General features: G+C 37.6%; 1 protein-coding gene across 1 annotated transcript in view; it reads right to left on the minus strand.

Annotated features, from left to right (window-relative positions):
• The window catches only part of LOC148431376 (uncharacterized), a gene marked incomplete at its 5' end in the record, with an annotated part of 63,320 nt that overhangs the window by 46 nt on the left and 46,298 nt on the right, over positions 1 to 16,976 (minus strand). The window contains one exon of the mRNA XM_088466043.1: positions 1 to 959. This exon is cut by the window's left edge and continues 46 nt beyond it. Within this exon, the coding sequence (XP_088322169.1) occupies positions 877 to 959 (83 nt within the window). The remainder of the gene's footprint in view (positions 960 to 16,976) is intronic.

The following is a 16,976-nucleotide window of genomic DNA, read 5'->3' on the forward strand; positions in this document are numbered from 1 at the left end:
ATCCAAAGATAAAAAGAAAAAAAATACTTAAAAGACAAAGGGCGGGGTGTATCAGCATCCCGCTACTATAGCACAGCGTCATTAAATAACTCCGTATGCTTGTATAGTTGCAAGTAAAATTGCAAGGATACTGTAGCTCTTCTGATAAGAGATGTTCTTTGCGATATAAGAACTTTCGGGTTTAGGATGTTGTTGCCTATCGCTTCTAAGCTCCGGTAAGTTTAGCCTGTCCAAAGCTTGGTGCATAATGAGATTGCGGTTAAAACTCTGAAATCAAAATTTTTGAGGTTTGGACATTTTGGACTTTATTCTTAAAGTCCAAATATTTTAAGAATAATATTTCCTCAGAGTATATATCATTATTGTCATCATCAGCCTGACAGTTTTAAGGTAGAAAAATCCCCATTGGAACAATTTTCATCTAAGCCCCTGTTACCTGGGAATTTGTACCTGAGTCCTCGGGTCATTGCAGACTGTGAGCAGAGGCATCAGGAATCCTGGAGCAAAGCACATGATGAGCCTAAAGGAATCTTTATTCAGTTATTACAGAGCAGTTTCGGGAAGGAAGACTCGGGGGTATATTTACTGTACTAAAGTGAGAGTTTTAGAAGAAATGTTGCCCATAGCAACCAATCAGATTCCACTTAACAGTTAACTAGCACCTTCTAAAATATAATAGCTAGAATCTGATTGGTTGCTATCGGCAACATCTCCACTTCTAAAAGCCCGCACTTTAGTAAATTTACCCCTAGGGCTCTAGGCTAGTTGTAGTCAGCACACAGATAATTTCCAGCATACAGTAGCTATAACGTCACGGGCTCCGGGATACAGGATCAATGATGATATGGGGGTAAAGAGTCTGCGGAAGCTGAGGGCTCAGAGCATCCAGGAGGCACAGGACAGGACCAGGAACAGCGCCATACTTCTCAGATTAATGCTGGCTCTGGACGGTAATGACCCTAATGAGAAAAAAAAAAAGATGGTGTCACCCAACAGACAATTACAGTGGCTGTATCCCGAGATTCCCCCAGGACACTTATTACTTTATTCATACAGTCATAGGCCGAGCCGCGTTTAATACCATACATGTACTGTAGCCTAATCACAGCTATTACTCAGGTCATACATGTACTGTAGCCTAATCATAGCTATTCCTCTGATCATACATGTACTGTATCCTAATCACAGCTATTACTCAGATCGTACATGTACTGTAGCCTAATCACAGCTATTACTCAGATCGTACATGTACTGTATCCTAATCACAGCTATTACTCAGATCATACATGTACTGTAGCCTAATCATAGCTATTACTCAGATCATACATGTACTGTAGCCTAATCACAGCTATTACTCAGATCGTACATGTACTGTATCCTAATCACAGCTATTACTCAGATCATACATGTACTGTATCCTAATCACAGCTATTACTCAGATCATACATGTACTGTAGCCAAATCATAGCTATTACTCAGATCGTACATGTACTGTATCCTAATCACAGCTATTACTCAGATCATACATGTACTGTAGCCTAATCACAGCTATTACTCAGATCATACATGTACTGTATCCTAATCACAGCTATTACTCAGGTCATACATGTACTGTAGCCTAATCACAGCTATTACTCAGGTCATACATGTACTGTAGCCTAATCACAGCTATTACTCAGGTCATACATGTACTGTAGCCTAATCATAGCTATTACTCAGATCATACATGTACTGTAGCCTAATCACAGCTATTACTCAGATTGTACATGTACTGTATCCTAATCACAGCTATTACTCAGGTCATACATGTACTGTAGCCTAATCACAGCTATTACTCAGATCGTAGATGTACTGTAGCCTAATCACAGCTATTACTCAGGTCATACATGTACTGTAGCCTAATCACAGCTATTACTCAGATCGTAGATGTACTGTAGCCTAATCACAGCTATTACTCAGATCATACATGTACTGTAGCCTAATCACAGCTATTACTCAGATCGTAGATGTACTGTAGCCTAATCACAGCTATTACTCAGATCGTACATGTACTGTAGCCTAATCACAGCTATTACTCAGATCGTAGATGTACTGTAGCCTAATCACAGCTATTACTCAGATCGTACATGTACTGTAGCCTAATCACAGCTATTCCTCTGATCATACATGTACTGTATCCTAATCACAGCTATTCCTCAGATCATACATGTACTGCAGCCTAATCACAGCTATTACTCAGATCATACATGTACTGTAGCCTAATCACAGCTATTACTCAGATCATACATGTACTGTAGCCTAATCACAGCTATTACTCAGATCAAACATGTACTGTATCCTAATCACAGCTATAACTCAGATCATACATGTGCTGTAGCCTAATCACAGCTATTACTCAGATCAAACATGTACTGTATCCTAATCACAGCTATTACTCAGATCATACATGTACTGTAGCCTAATCACAGCTATTACTCAGATCGTAGATGTACTGTAGCCTAATCACAGCTATTCCTCTGATCATACATGTACTGTATCCTAATCACAGCTATTCCTCAGATCATACATGTACTGCAGCCTAATCACAGCTATTACTCAGATCGTACATGTACTGTAGCCTAATCACAGCTATTACTCAGATCATACATGTACTGTATCCTAATCACAGCTATTACTCAGATCATACATGGACTGTAGCCTAATCACAGCTATTACTCAGATCATACATGTACTGTATCCTAATCACAGCTATTACTCAGATCGTAGATGTACTGTAGCCTAATCACAGCTATTACTCAGGTCATACATGTACTGTAGAATAATCACAGCTATTACTCAGATCGTAGATGTACTGTAGCCTAATCACAGCTATTCCTCTGATCATACATGTACTGTATCCTAATCACAGCTATTCCTCAGATCATACATGTACTGCAGCCTAATCACAGCTATTACTCAGATCGTAGATGTACTGTATCCTAATCACAGCTATTACTCAGATCGTACATGTACTGTAGCCTAATCACAGCTATTACTCAGATCGTAGATGTACTGTATCCTAATCACAGCTTTTACTCAGATCGTACATGTACTGTAGCCTAATCACAGCTATTCCTCTAATCATACATGTACTGTATCCTAATCACAGCTATTACTCAGATCATACATGTACTGTAGCCTAATCACAGCTATTACTCAGATCGTACATGTACTGTAGCCTAATCACAGCTAATACTCAGATCGTAGATGTACTGTAGCCTAATCACAGCTATTCCTCAGATCATACATGTACTGTATCCTAATCACAGCTATTCCTCTGATCATACATGTACTGTATCCTAATCACAGCTATTCCTCAGATCATACATGTACTGCAGCCTAATCACAGCTATTACTCAGATCATACATGTACTGTAGCCTAATCACAGCTATTACTCAGATCAAACATGTACTGTATCCTAATCACAGCTATAACTCAGATCATACATGTGCTGTAGCCTAATCACAGCTATTACTCAGATCATACATGTGCTGTAGCCTAATCACAGCTATTACTCACATCGTAGATGTACTGTAGCCTAATCACAGCTATTCCTCTGATCATACATGTACTGTATCCTAATCACAGCTATTCCTCAGATCATACATGTACTGCAGCCTAATCACAGCTATTACTCAGATCATACATGTACTGTAGCCTAATCACAGCTATTCCTCAGATCGTACATGTACTGTATCCTAATCACAGCTATTACTCAGATCATACATGTACTGTATCCTAATCACAGCTATTACTCAGATCATACATGTACTGTAGCCTAATCATAGCTATTACTCAGATCGTACATGTACTGTAGCCTAATCACAGCTATTACTCAGATCGTACATGTACTGTATCCTAATCACAGCTATTCCTCAGATCATACATGTACTGTATCCTAATCACAGCTATTACTCAGATCATACATGTACTGTAGCCTAATCACAGCTGTTACTCAGATCATACATGTACTATATCCTAATCACAGCTATAACTCAGATCGTACATGTACTGTATCCTAATCACAGCTATTACTCAGATCGTACATGTACTGTATCCTATTCACAGCTATAACTCAGATCGTACATGTACTGTATCCTAATCACAGCTATTACTCAGATTATACATGTACTGTATCCTAATCACAGCTATAACTCAGATCGTACATGTACTGTATCCTAATCACAGCTATTACTCAGATCATACATGTACTGTAGCCTAATCACAGCTATTCCTCAGATCATACATGTACTGTAGCGTAATCACAGCTATTACTCAGATCATACATGTACTGTAGCCTAATCACAGCTATTACTCAGATCATACATGTACTGTATTCTAATCACAGCTATTACTCAGATCAAACATGTACTGTATCCTAATCACAGCTATAACTCAGATCATACATGTGCTGTAGCCTAATCACAGCTATTACTCAGATCAAACATGTACTGTATCCTAATCACAGCTATTACTCAGATCATACATGTACTGTAGCCTAATCACAGCTATTACTCAGATCGTAGATGTACTGTAGCCTAATCACAGCTATTCCTCTGATCATACATGTACTGTATCCTAATCACAGCTATTCCTCAGATCATACATGTACTGCAGCCTAATCACAGCTATTACTCAGATCGAAGATGTACTGTATCCTAATCACAGCTATTACTCAGATCGTACATGTACTGTAGCCTAATCACAGCTATTATCAGATCGTAGATGTACTGTAGCCTAATCACAGCTATTACTCAGATCGTACATGTACTGTAGCCTAATCACAGCTATTCCTCTGATCATACATGTACTGTATCCTAATCACAGCTATTACTCAGATCATACATGTACTGTAGCCTAATCACAGCTATTACTCAGATCGTACATGTACTGTAGCCTAATCACAGCTATTACTCAGATTGTAGATGTACTGTAGCCTAATCACAGCTATTCCTCAGATCATACATGTACTGTATCCTAAAAACAGCTATTCCTCTGATCATACATGTACTGTATCCTAATCACAGCTATTCCTCTGATCATACATGTACTGCAGCCTAATCACAGCTATTACTCAGATCATACATGTACTGTAGCCTAATCACAGCTATTACTCAGATCATACATGTACTGTAGCCTAATCACAGCTATTACTCAGATCAAACATGTACTGTATCCTAATCACAGCTATAACTCAGATCATACATGTGCTGTAGCCTAATAACAGCTATTACTCAGATCAAACATGTACTGTATCCTAATCACAGCTATTACTCAGATCATACATGTGCTGTAGCCTAATCACAGCTATTACTCAGATCGTAGATGTACTGTAGCCTAATCACAGCTATTCCTCTGATCATACATGTACTGTATCCTAATCACAGCTATTCCTCAGATCATACATGTACTGCAGCCTAATCACAGCTATTACTCAGATCATACATGTACTGTAGCCTAATCACAGCTATTCCTCAGATCATACATGTACTGTAGCCTAATCACAGCTATTACTCAGATGAAACATGTACTGTATCCTAATCACAGCTATAACTCAGATCATACATGTACTCTATCCTAATCACAGCTATTCCTCAGATCATACATGTACTGTAGCCTAATCACAGCTATTACTCAGATCGTACATGTACTGTATCCTAATCACAGCTATTCCTCAGATCATACATGTACTGTATCCTAATCACAGCTATTACTCAGATCATACATGTACTGTAGCCTAATCACAGCTATTACTCAGATCATACATGTACTATATCCTAATCACAGCTATAACTCAGATCGTACATGTACTGTATCCTAATCACAGCTATTACTCAGATCGTACATGTACTGTATCCTTTTCACAGCTATAACTCAGATCGTACATGTACTGTATCCTAATCACAGCTATTACTCAGATCATACATGTACTGTATCCTAATCACAGCTATAACTCAGATCGTACATGTACTGTATCCTAATCACAGCTATTACTCAGATCATACATGTACTGTAGCCTAATCACAGCTATTCCTCAGATCATACATGTACTGTAGCGTAATCACAGCTATTACTCAGATCATACATGTACTGTTTCCTAATCACAGCTATTACTCAGATCATACATGTAATGTATCCTAATCACAGCTATAACTCAGATCATACATGTACTGTATCCTAATCACAGCTATTACTCAGATCATATATGTACTGTATCCTAATCACAGCTATTACTCAGATAATACATGTACTGTATCCTATCACAGCTATTAATAAGATCATACATGTACTGTATCCTAATCACAGCTATTACTCAGATCATACATGTACTGTATCCTAATCACAGCTATTACTCAGATCATACATGTACTGTATCCTAATCACAGCTATTCCTCAGATCATACATGTCCTGTAGCCTAATCACAGCTATTACTCAGATCATACATGTACTGTATCCTAATCACAGCTATAACTCAGATCATACATGTACTCTATCCTAATCACAGCTATTCCTCAGATCATACATGTACTGTAGCCTAATCACAGCTATTACTCAGATCGTACATGGACTGTATTCTTATCACAGCTATTCCTCAGATCATACATGTACTGCAGCCTAATCACAGCTATTACTCAGATCGTACATGTACTGTATCCTAATCACAGCTATTACTCAGATCATACATGTACTGTATCCTAATCACAGCTATAACTCAGATCATACATGTACTGTATCCTAATCACAGCTATAACTCAGATCATACATGTACTGTATCCTAATCACAGCTATTACTCAGATCATACATGTACTGTAGCCTAATCACAGCTATAACTCAGATCATACATGTACTGTATCCTAATCACAGCTATTACTCAGATCATACATGTACTGTATCCTATCACAGCTATTACTCAGATCATACATGTACTGTATCCTAATCACAGCTATTACTCAGATCATACATGTACTGTAGCCTAATCACAGCTATTCCTCAGATCATACATGTACTGTAGTGTAATCACAGCTATTACTCAGATCATACATGTACTGTATCCTAATCACAGCTATTACTCAGATCATACATGTACTGTATCCTAATCACAGCTATAACTCAGATCATACATGTACTGTATCCTAATCACAGCTATTACTCAGATCATACATGTACTGTAGCCTAATCACAGCTATTACTCAGATCATACATGTACTGTATCCTAATCACAGCTATTCCTCAGATCATACATGTACTGTAGCCTAATCACAGCTATTACTCAGATCATACATGTACTGTATCCTAATCACAGCAATAACTCAGATCATACATGTACTGTATCCAAATCACAGCTATTACTCAGATCATACATGTTCTGTATCCTAATCACAGCTATTACTCAGATCATACATGTACTGTAGCCTAATCACAGCTATTACTCAGATCATACTTGTGCTGTAGCCTAATCACAGCTATTACTCAGATCATACATGTACTGTATCCTAATCACAGCTATTACTCAGATCATACATGTACTGTAGTGTAATCACAGCTATTACTCAGATCATACATGTACTGTAGCGTAATCACAGCTATTACTCAGATCATACATGTATTGTATCCTAATCACAGCTAATACTCAGATCATACATGTACTGCAGCCTAATCACAGCTATTACTCAGATCATACATGTACTGTAGCCTAATCACAGCTATTACTCAGATCATACATGTACTGTAGCCTAATCACAGCTATTACTCAGATCAAACATGTACTGTATCCTAATCACAGCTATAACTCAGATCATACATGTGCTGTAGCCTAATCACAGCTATTACTCAGATCAAACATGTACTGTATCCTAATCACAGCTATTACTCAGATCATACATGTGCTGTAGCCTAATCACAGCTATTACTCACATCGTAGATGTACTGTAGCCTAATCACAGCTATTCCTCTGATCATACATGTACTGTATCCTAATCACAGCTATTCCTCAGATCATACATGTACTGCAGCCTAATCACAGCTGTTACTCAGATCATACATGTACTGTAGCCTAATCACAGCTATTCCTCAGATCGTACATGTACTGTATCCTAATCACAGCTATTACTCAGATCATACATGTACTGTATCCTAATCACAGCTATTACTCAGATCATACATGTACTGTAGCCTAATCACAGCTATTACTCAGATCGTACATGTACTGTAGCCTAATCACAGCTATTACTCAGATCGTACATGTACTGTATCCTAATCACAGCTATTCCTCAGATCGTACATGTACTGTATCCTAATCACAGCTATTACTCAGATCATACATGTACTGTAGCCTAATCACAGCTGTTACTCAGATCATACATGTACTATATCCTAATCACAGCTATAACTCAGATCGTACATGTACTGTATCCTAATCACAGCTATTACTCAGATCGTACATGTACTGTATCCTATTCACAGCTATAACTCAGATCGTACATGTACTGTATCCTAATCACAGCTATTACTCAGATCATACATGTACTGTATCCTAATCACAGCTATAACTCAGATCGTACATGTACTGTATCCTAATCACAGCTATTACTCAGATCATACATGTACTGTAGCCTAATCACAGCTATTCCTCAGATCATACATGTACTGTATCCTAATCACAGCTATTACTCAGATCAAACATGTACTGTATCCTAATCACAGCTATAACTCAGATCATACATGTGCTGTAGCCTAATTACAGCTATTTCTCAGATCAAACATGTACTGTATCCTAATCACAGCTATTACTCAGATCATACATGTACTGTAGCCTAATCACAGCTATTACTCAGATCGTAGATGTACTGTAGCCTAATCACAGCTATTCCTCTGATCATACATGTACTGTATCCTAATCACAGCTATTCCTCAGATCATACATGTACTGCAGCCTAATCACAGCTATTACTCAGATCGTATATGTACTGTAGCCTAATCACAGCTATTACTCAGATCATACATGTACTGTATCCTAATCACAGCTATTACTCAGATCATACATGGACTGTAGCCTAATCACAGCTATTACTCAGATCATACATGTACTGTATCCTAATCACAGCTATTACTCAGATCGTAGATGTACTGTAGCCTAATCACAGCTATTACTCAGGTCATACATGTACTGTAGCCTAATCACAGCTATTACTCAGATCGTAGATGTACTGTAGCCTAATCACAGCTATTCCTCTGATCATACAAGTTCTGTATCCTAATCACAGCTATTCCTCAGATCATACATGTACTGCAGCCTAATCACAGCTATTACTCAGATCGAAGATGTACTGTATCCTAATCACAGCTATTACTCAGATCGTACATGTACTGTAGCCTAATCACAGCTATTATCAGATCGTAGATGTACTGTAGCCTAATCACAGCTATTACTCAGATCGTACATGTACTGTAGCCTAATCACAGCTATTCCTCAGATCATACATGTACTGTATCCTAATCACAGCTATTACTCAGATCATACATGTACTGTAGCCTAATCACAGCTATTACTCAGATCGTACATGTACTGTAGCCTAATCACAGCTATTCCTCAGATCATACATGTACTGTATCCTAATCACAGCTATTCCTCTGATCATACATGTACTGTATCCTAATCACAGCTATTCCTCAGATCATACATGTACTGCAGCCTAATCACAGCTATTACTCAGATCATACATGTACTGTAGCCTAATCACAGCTATTACTCAGATCATACATGTACTGTAGCCTAATCACAGCTATTACTCAGATCAAACATGTACTGTATCCTAATCACAGCTATAACTCAGATCATACTTGTGCTGTAGCCTAATAACAGCTATTACTCAGATCAAACATGTACTGTATCCTAATCACAGCTATTACTCAGATCATACATGTACTGTAGCCTAATCACAGCTATAACTCAGATCATACATGTACTGTATCCTAATCACAGCTATTACTCAGATCATACATGTACTGTATCCTATCACAGCTATTACTCAGATCATAAATGTACTGTATCCTAATCACAGCTATTACTCAGATCATACATGTACTGTATCCTAATCACAGCTATAACTCAGATCATACATGTACTGCAGCCTAATCACAGCTATTACTCAGATCGTACATGTACTGTATCCTAATCACAGCTATTACTCAGATCATACATGTACTGTAGCCTAATCATAGCTATTACTCAGATCATACATGTACTGTAGCCTAATCACAGCTATTACTCAGATCATACATGTACTGTATCCTTTTCACAGCTATAACTCAGATCGTACATGTAATGTATCCTAATCACAGCTATTACTCAGATCATACATGTACTGTATCCTAATCACAGCTATAACTCAGATCATACATGTTCTGTATCCTAATCACAGCTATTACTCAGATCATACATGTACTGTAGCCTAATCACAGCTATTACTCAGATCATACTTGTGCTGTAGCCTAATCACAGCTATTACTCAGATCATACATGTACTGTATCCTAATCACAGCTATTACTCAGATCATACATGTACTGTAGTGTAATCACAGCTATTACTCAGATCATACATGTACTGTAGCATAATCACAGCTATTACTCAGATCATACATGTATTGTATCCTAATCACAGCTAATTCTCAGATCATACATGTACTGCAGCCTAATCACAGCTATTACTCAGATCATACATGTACTGTAGCCTAATCAAAGCTATTCCTCAGATCATACATGTACTGCAGCCTAATCACAGCTATTACTCAGATCGTATATGTACTGTAGCCTAATCACAGCTATTACTCAGATCATACATGTACTGTATCCTAATCACAGCTATTACTCAGATCATACATGGACTGTAGCCTAATCACAGCTATTACTCAGATCATACATGTACTGTATCCTAATCACAGCTATTACTCAGATCGTAGATGTACTGTAGCCTAATCACAGCTATTACTCAGGTCATACATGTACTGTAGCCTAATCACAGCTATTACTCAGATCGTAGATGTACTGTAGCCTAATCACAGCTATTCCTCTGATCATACAAGTTCTGTATCCTAATCACAGCTATTCCTCAGATCATACATGTACTGCAGCCTAATCACAGCTATTACTCAGATCGAAGATGTACTGTATCCTAATCACAGCTATTACTCAGATCGTACATGTACTGTAGCCTAATCACAGCTATTATCAGATCGTAGATGTACTGTAGCCTAATCACAGCTATTACTCAGATCGTACATGTACTGTAGCCTAATCACAGCTATTCCTCAGATCATACATGTACTGTATCCTAATCACAGCTATTACTCAGATCATACATGTACTGTAGCCTAATCACAGCTATTACTCAGATCGTACATGTACTGTAGCCTAATCACAGCTATTCCTCAGATCATACATGTACTGTATCCTAATCACAGCTATTCCTCTGATCATACATGTACTGTATCCTAATCACAGCTATTCCTCAGATCATACATGTACTGCAGCCTAATCACAGCTATTACTCAGATCATACATGTACTGTAGCCTAATCACAGCTATTACTCAGATCATACATGTACTGTAGCCTAATCACAGCTATTACTCAGATCAAACATGTACTGTATCCTAATCACAGCTATAACTCAGATCATACTTGTGCTGTAGCCTAATAACAGCTATTACTCAGATCAAACATGTACTGTATCCTAATCACAGCTATTACTCAGATCATACATGTACTGTAGCCTAATCACAGCTATAACTCAGATCATACATGTACTGTATCCTAATCACAGCTATTACTCAGATCATACATGTACTGTATCCTATCACAGCTATTACTCAGATCATAAATGTACTGTATCCTAATCACAGCTATTACTCAGATCATACATGTACTGTATCCTAATCACAGCTATAACTCAGATCATACATGTACTGCAGCCTAATCACAGCTATTACTCAGATCGTACATGTACTGTATCCTAATCACAGCTATTACTCAGATCATACATGTACTGTAGCCTAATCATAGCTATTACTCAGATCATACATGTACTGTAGCCTAATCACAGCTATTACTCAGATCATACATGTACTGTATCCTTTTCACAGCTATAACTCAGATCGTACATGTAATGTATCCTAATCACAGCTATTACTCAGATCATACATGTACTGTATCCTAATCACAGCTATAACTCAGATCATACATGTTCTGTATCCTAATCACAGCTATTACTCAGATCATACATGTACTGTAGCCTAATCACAGCTATTACTCAGATCATACTTGTGCTGTAGCCTAATCACAGCTATTACTCAGATCATACATGTACTGTATCCTAATCACAGCTATTACTCAGATCATACATGTACTGTAGTGTAATCACAGCTATTACTCAGATCATACATGTACTGTAGCATAATCACAGCTATTACTCAGATCATACATGTATTGTATCCTAATCACAGCTAATTCTCAGATCATACATGTACTGCAGCCTAATCACAGCTATTACTCAGATCATACATGTACTGTAGCCTAATCAAAGCTATTACTCAGATCATACATGTACTGTAGCCTAATCACAGCTATTACTCAGATGAAACATGTACTGTATCCTAATCACAGCTATAACTCAGATCATACATGTGCTGTAGCCTAATCACAGCTATTACTCAGATCAAACATGTACTGTATCCTAATCACAGCTATTACTCAGATCATACATGTGCTGTAGCCTAATCACAGCTATTACTCACATCGTAGATGTACTGTAGCCTAATCACAGCTATTCCTCTGATCATACATGTACTGTATCCTAATCACAGCTATTCCTCAGATCATACATGTACTGCAGCCTAATTACAGCTGTTACTCAGATCATACATGTACTGTATCCTAATCACAGCTATTACTCAGATCATACATGTACTGTAGCCTAATCACAGCTTTTACTCAGATCGTACATGTACTGTAGCCTAATCACAGCTATTACTCAGATCGTACATGTACTGTATCCTAATCACAGCTATTCCTCAGATCATACATGTACTGTATCCTAATCACAGCTATTACTCAGATCATACATGTACTGTAGCCTAATCACAGCTGTTACTCAGATCATACATGTACTATATCCTAATCACAGCTATAACTCAGATCGTACATGTACTGTATCCTAATCACAGCTATTACTCAGATCGTACATGTACTGTATCCTATTCACAGCTATAACTCAGATCGTACATGTACTGTATCCTAATCACAGCTATTACTCAGATCATACATGTACTGTATCCTAATCACAGCTATTCCTCAGATCATACATGTACTGTAGCCTAATCACAGCTATTATCAGATCGTAGATGTACTGTAGCCTAATCACAGCTATTACTCAGATCGTACATGTACTGTAGCCTAATCACAGCTATTCCTCTGATCATACATGTACTGTATCCTAATCACAGCTATTACTCAGATCATACATGTACTGTAGCCTAATCACAGCTGTTACTCAGATCGTACATGTACTGTAGCCTAATCACAGCTATTACTCAGATCGTAGATGTACTGTAGCCTAATCACAGCTATTCCTCAGATCATACATGTACTGTATCCTAATCACAGCTATTCCTCTGATCATACATGTACTGTATCCTAATCACAGCTATTCCTCAGATCATACATGTACTGCAGCCTAATCACAGCTATTACTCAGATCATACATGTACTGTAGCCTAATCACAGCTATTACTCAGATCATACATGTACTGTAGCCAAATCACAGCTATTACTCAGATCAAACATGTACTGTATCCTAATCACAGCTATAACTCAGATCATACATGTGCTGTAGCCTAATAACAGCTATTACTCAGATCAAACATGTACTGTATCCTAATCACAGCTATTACTCAGATCATACATGTGCTGTAGCCTAATCACAGCTATTACTCAGATCGTAGATGTACTGTAGCCTAATCACAGCTATTCCTCTGATCATACATGTACTGTATCCTAATCACAGCTATTCCTCAGATCATACATGTACTGCAGCCTAATCACAGCTATTACTCAGATCATACATGTACTGTAGCCTAATCACAGCTATTCCTCAGATCATACATGTACTGTAGCCTAATCACAGCTATAACTCAGATCAAACATGTACTGTATCCTAATCACAGCTATAACTCAGATCATACATGTACTCTATCCTAATCACAGCTATTCCTCAGATCATACATGTACTGTAGCCTAATCACAGCTATTACTCAGATCGTACATGTACTGTATCCTAATCACAGCTATTCCTCAGATCATACATGTACTGTATCCTAATCACAGCTATTACTCAGATCATACATGTACTGTAGCCTAATCACAGCTATTACTCAGATCATACATGTACTATATCCTAATCACAGCTATAACTCAGATCGTACATGTACTGTATCCTAATCACAGCTATTACTCAGATCGTACATGTACTGTATCCTTTTCACAGCTATAACTCAGATCGTACATGTACTGTATCCTAATCACAGCTATTACTCAGATCATACATGTACTGTATCCGAATCACAGCTATAACTCAGATCGTACATGTACTGTATCCTAATCACAGCTATTACTCAGATCATACATGTACTGTAGCCTAATCACAGCTATTCCTCAGATCATACATGTACTGTAGCGTAATCACAGCTATTACTCAGATCATACATGTACTGTAGCCTAATCACAGCTATTACTCAGATCATACATGTACTGTATCCTAATCACAGCTATAACTCAGATCATACATGTACTGTATCCTAATCACAGCTATTACTCAGATCATACATGTACTGTATCCTAATCACAGCTATTACTCAGATAATACATGTACTGTATCCTATCACAGCTATTAATAAGATCATACATGTACTGTATCCTAATCACAGCTATTACTCAGATCATACATGTACTGTATCCTAATCACAGCTATTACTCAGATCATACATGTACTGTATCCTAATCACAGCTATTCCTCAGATCATACATGTCCTGTAGCCTAATCACAGCTATTACTCAGATCATACATGTACTGTATCCTAATCACAGCTATAACTCAGATCATACATGTACTCTATCCTAATCACAGCTATTCCTCAGATCATACATGTACTGTAGCCTAATCACAGCTATTACTCAGATCGTACATGGACTGTATTCTTATCACAGCTATTCTTCAGATCATACATGTACTGCAGCCTAATCACAGCTATTACTCAGATCGTACATGTACTGTATCCTAATCACAGCTATTACTCAGATCATACATGTACTGTATCCTAATCACAGCTATAACTCAGATCATACATGTACTGTATCCTAATCACAGCTATAACTCAGATCATACATGTACTGTATCCTAATCACAGCTATTACTCAGATCATACATGTACTGTAGCCTAATCACAGCTATAACTCAGATCATACATGTACTGTATCCTAATCACAGCTATTACTCAGATCATACATGTACTGTATCCTATCACAGCTATTACTCAGATCATACTTGTACTGTATCCTAATCACAGCTATTACTCAGATCATACATGTACTGTATCCTAATCACAGCTATAACTCAGATCATACATGTACTGCAGCCTAATCACAGCTATTACTCAGATCGTACATGTACTGTATCCTAATCACAGCTATTACTCAGATCATACATGTACTGTAGCCTAATCATAGCTATTACTCAGATCATACATGTACTGTAGCCTACTCACAGCTATTACTCAGATCATACATGTACTGTATCCTTTTCACAGCTATAACTCAGATCGTACATGTAATGTATCCTAATCACAGCTATTACTCAGATCATACATGTACTGTATCCTAATCACAGCTATAACTCAGATCATACATGTACTGTATCCTAATCACAGCTATTACTCAGATCATACATGTACTGTAGCCTAATCACAGCTATTCCTCAGATCATACATGTACTGTAGTGTAATCACAGCTATTACTCAGATCATACATGTACTGTATCCTAATCACAGCTATTACTCAGATCATACATGTACTGTATCCTAATCACAGCTATAACTCAGATCATACATGTACTGTATCCTAATCACAGCTATTACTCAGATCATACATGTACTGTATCCTAATCACAGCTATTACTCAGATCATACATGTACTGTATCCTATCACAGCTATTACTCAGATCATACATGTACTGTATCCGAATCACAGCTATTACTCAGATCATACATGTACTGTATCCTAATCACAGCTATAACTCAGATCATACATGTACTGTATCCTAATCACAGCTATTACTCAGATCATACATGTACTGTATCCTAATCACAGCTATTCCTCAGATCATACATGTACTGTAGCCTACTCACAGCTATTACTCATATCATACATGTATTGTATCCTAATCACAGCTATTACTCATATCATACATGTACTGTATCCTAATCACAGCTATTACTCAGATCATACATGTACTGTATCCTAATCACAGCTATTCCTCAGATCATACATGTACTGTAGCCTACTCACAGCTATTACTCATATCATACATGTATTGTATCCTAATCACAGCTATTACTCATATCATACATGTACTGTATCCTAATCACAGCTATAACTCAGATCATACATGTACTGTAGCCTAATCACAGCTATTACTCAGATCATACATGTACTGTATCCTAATCACAGCAATAACTCAGATCATACATGTACTGTATCCTAATCACAGCTATTACTCAGATCATACATGTTCTGTATCCTAATCACAGCTATTACTCAGATCATACATGTACTGTAGCCTAATCACAGCTATTACTCAGATCATACTTGTGCTGTAGCCTAATCACA

This window comes from Taudactylus pleione, unplaced genomic scaffold, assembly GCF_031769625.1.
Source record: "Taudactylus pleione unplaced genomic scaffold, aTauple2 ptg002354l, whole genome shotgun sequence".
NCBI classification, from domain to species: domain Eukaryota; kingdom Metazoa; phylum Chordata; class Amphibia; order Anura; family Myobatrachidae; genus Taudactylus; species Taudactylus pleione.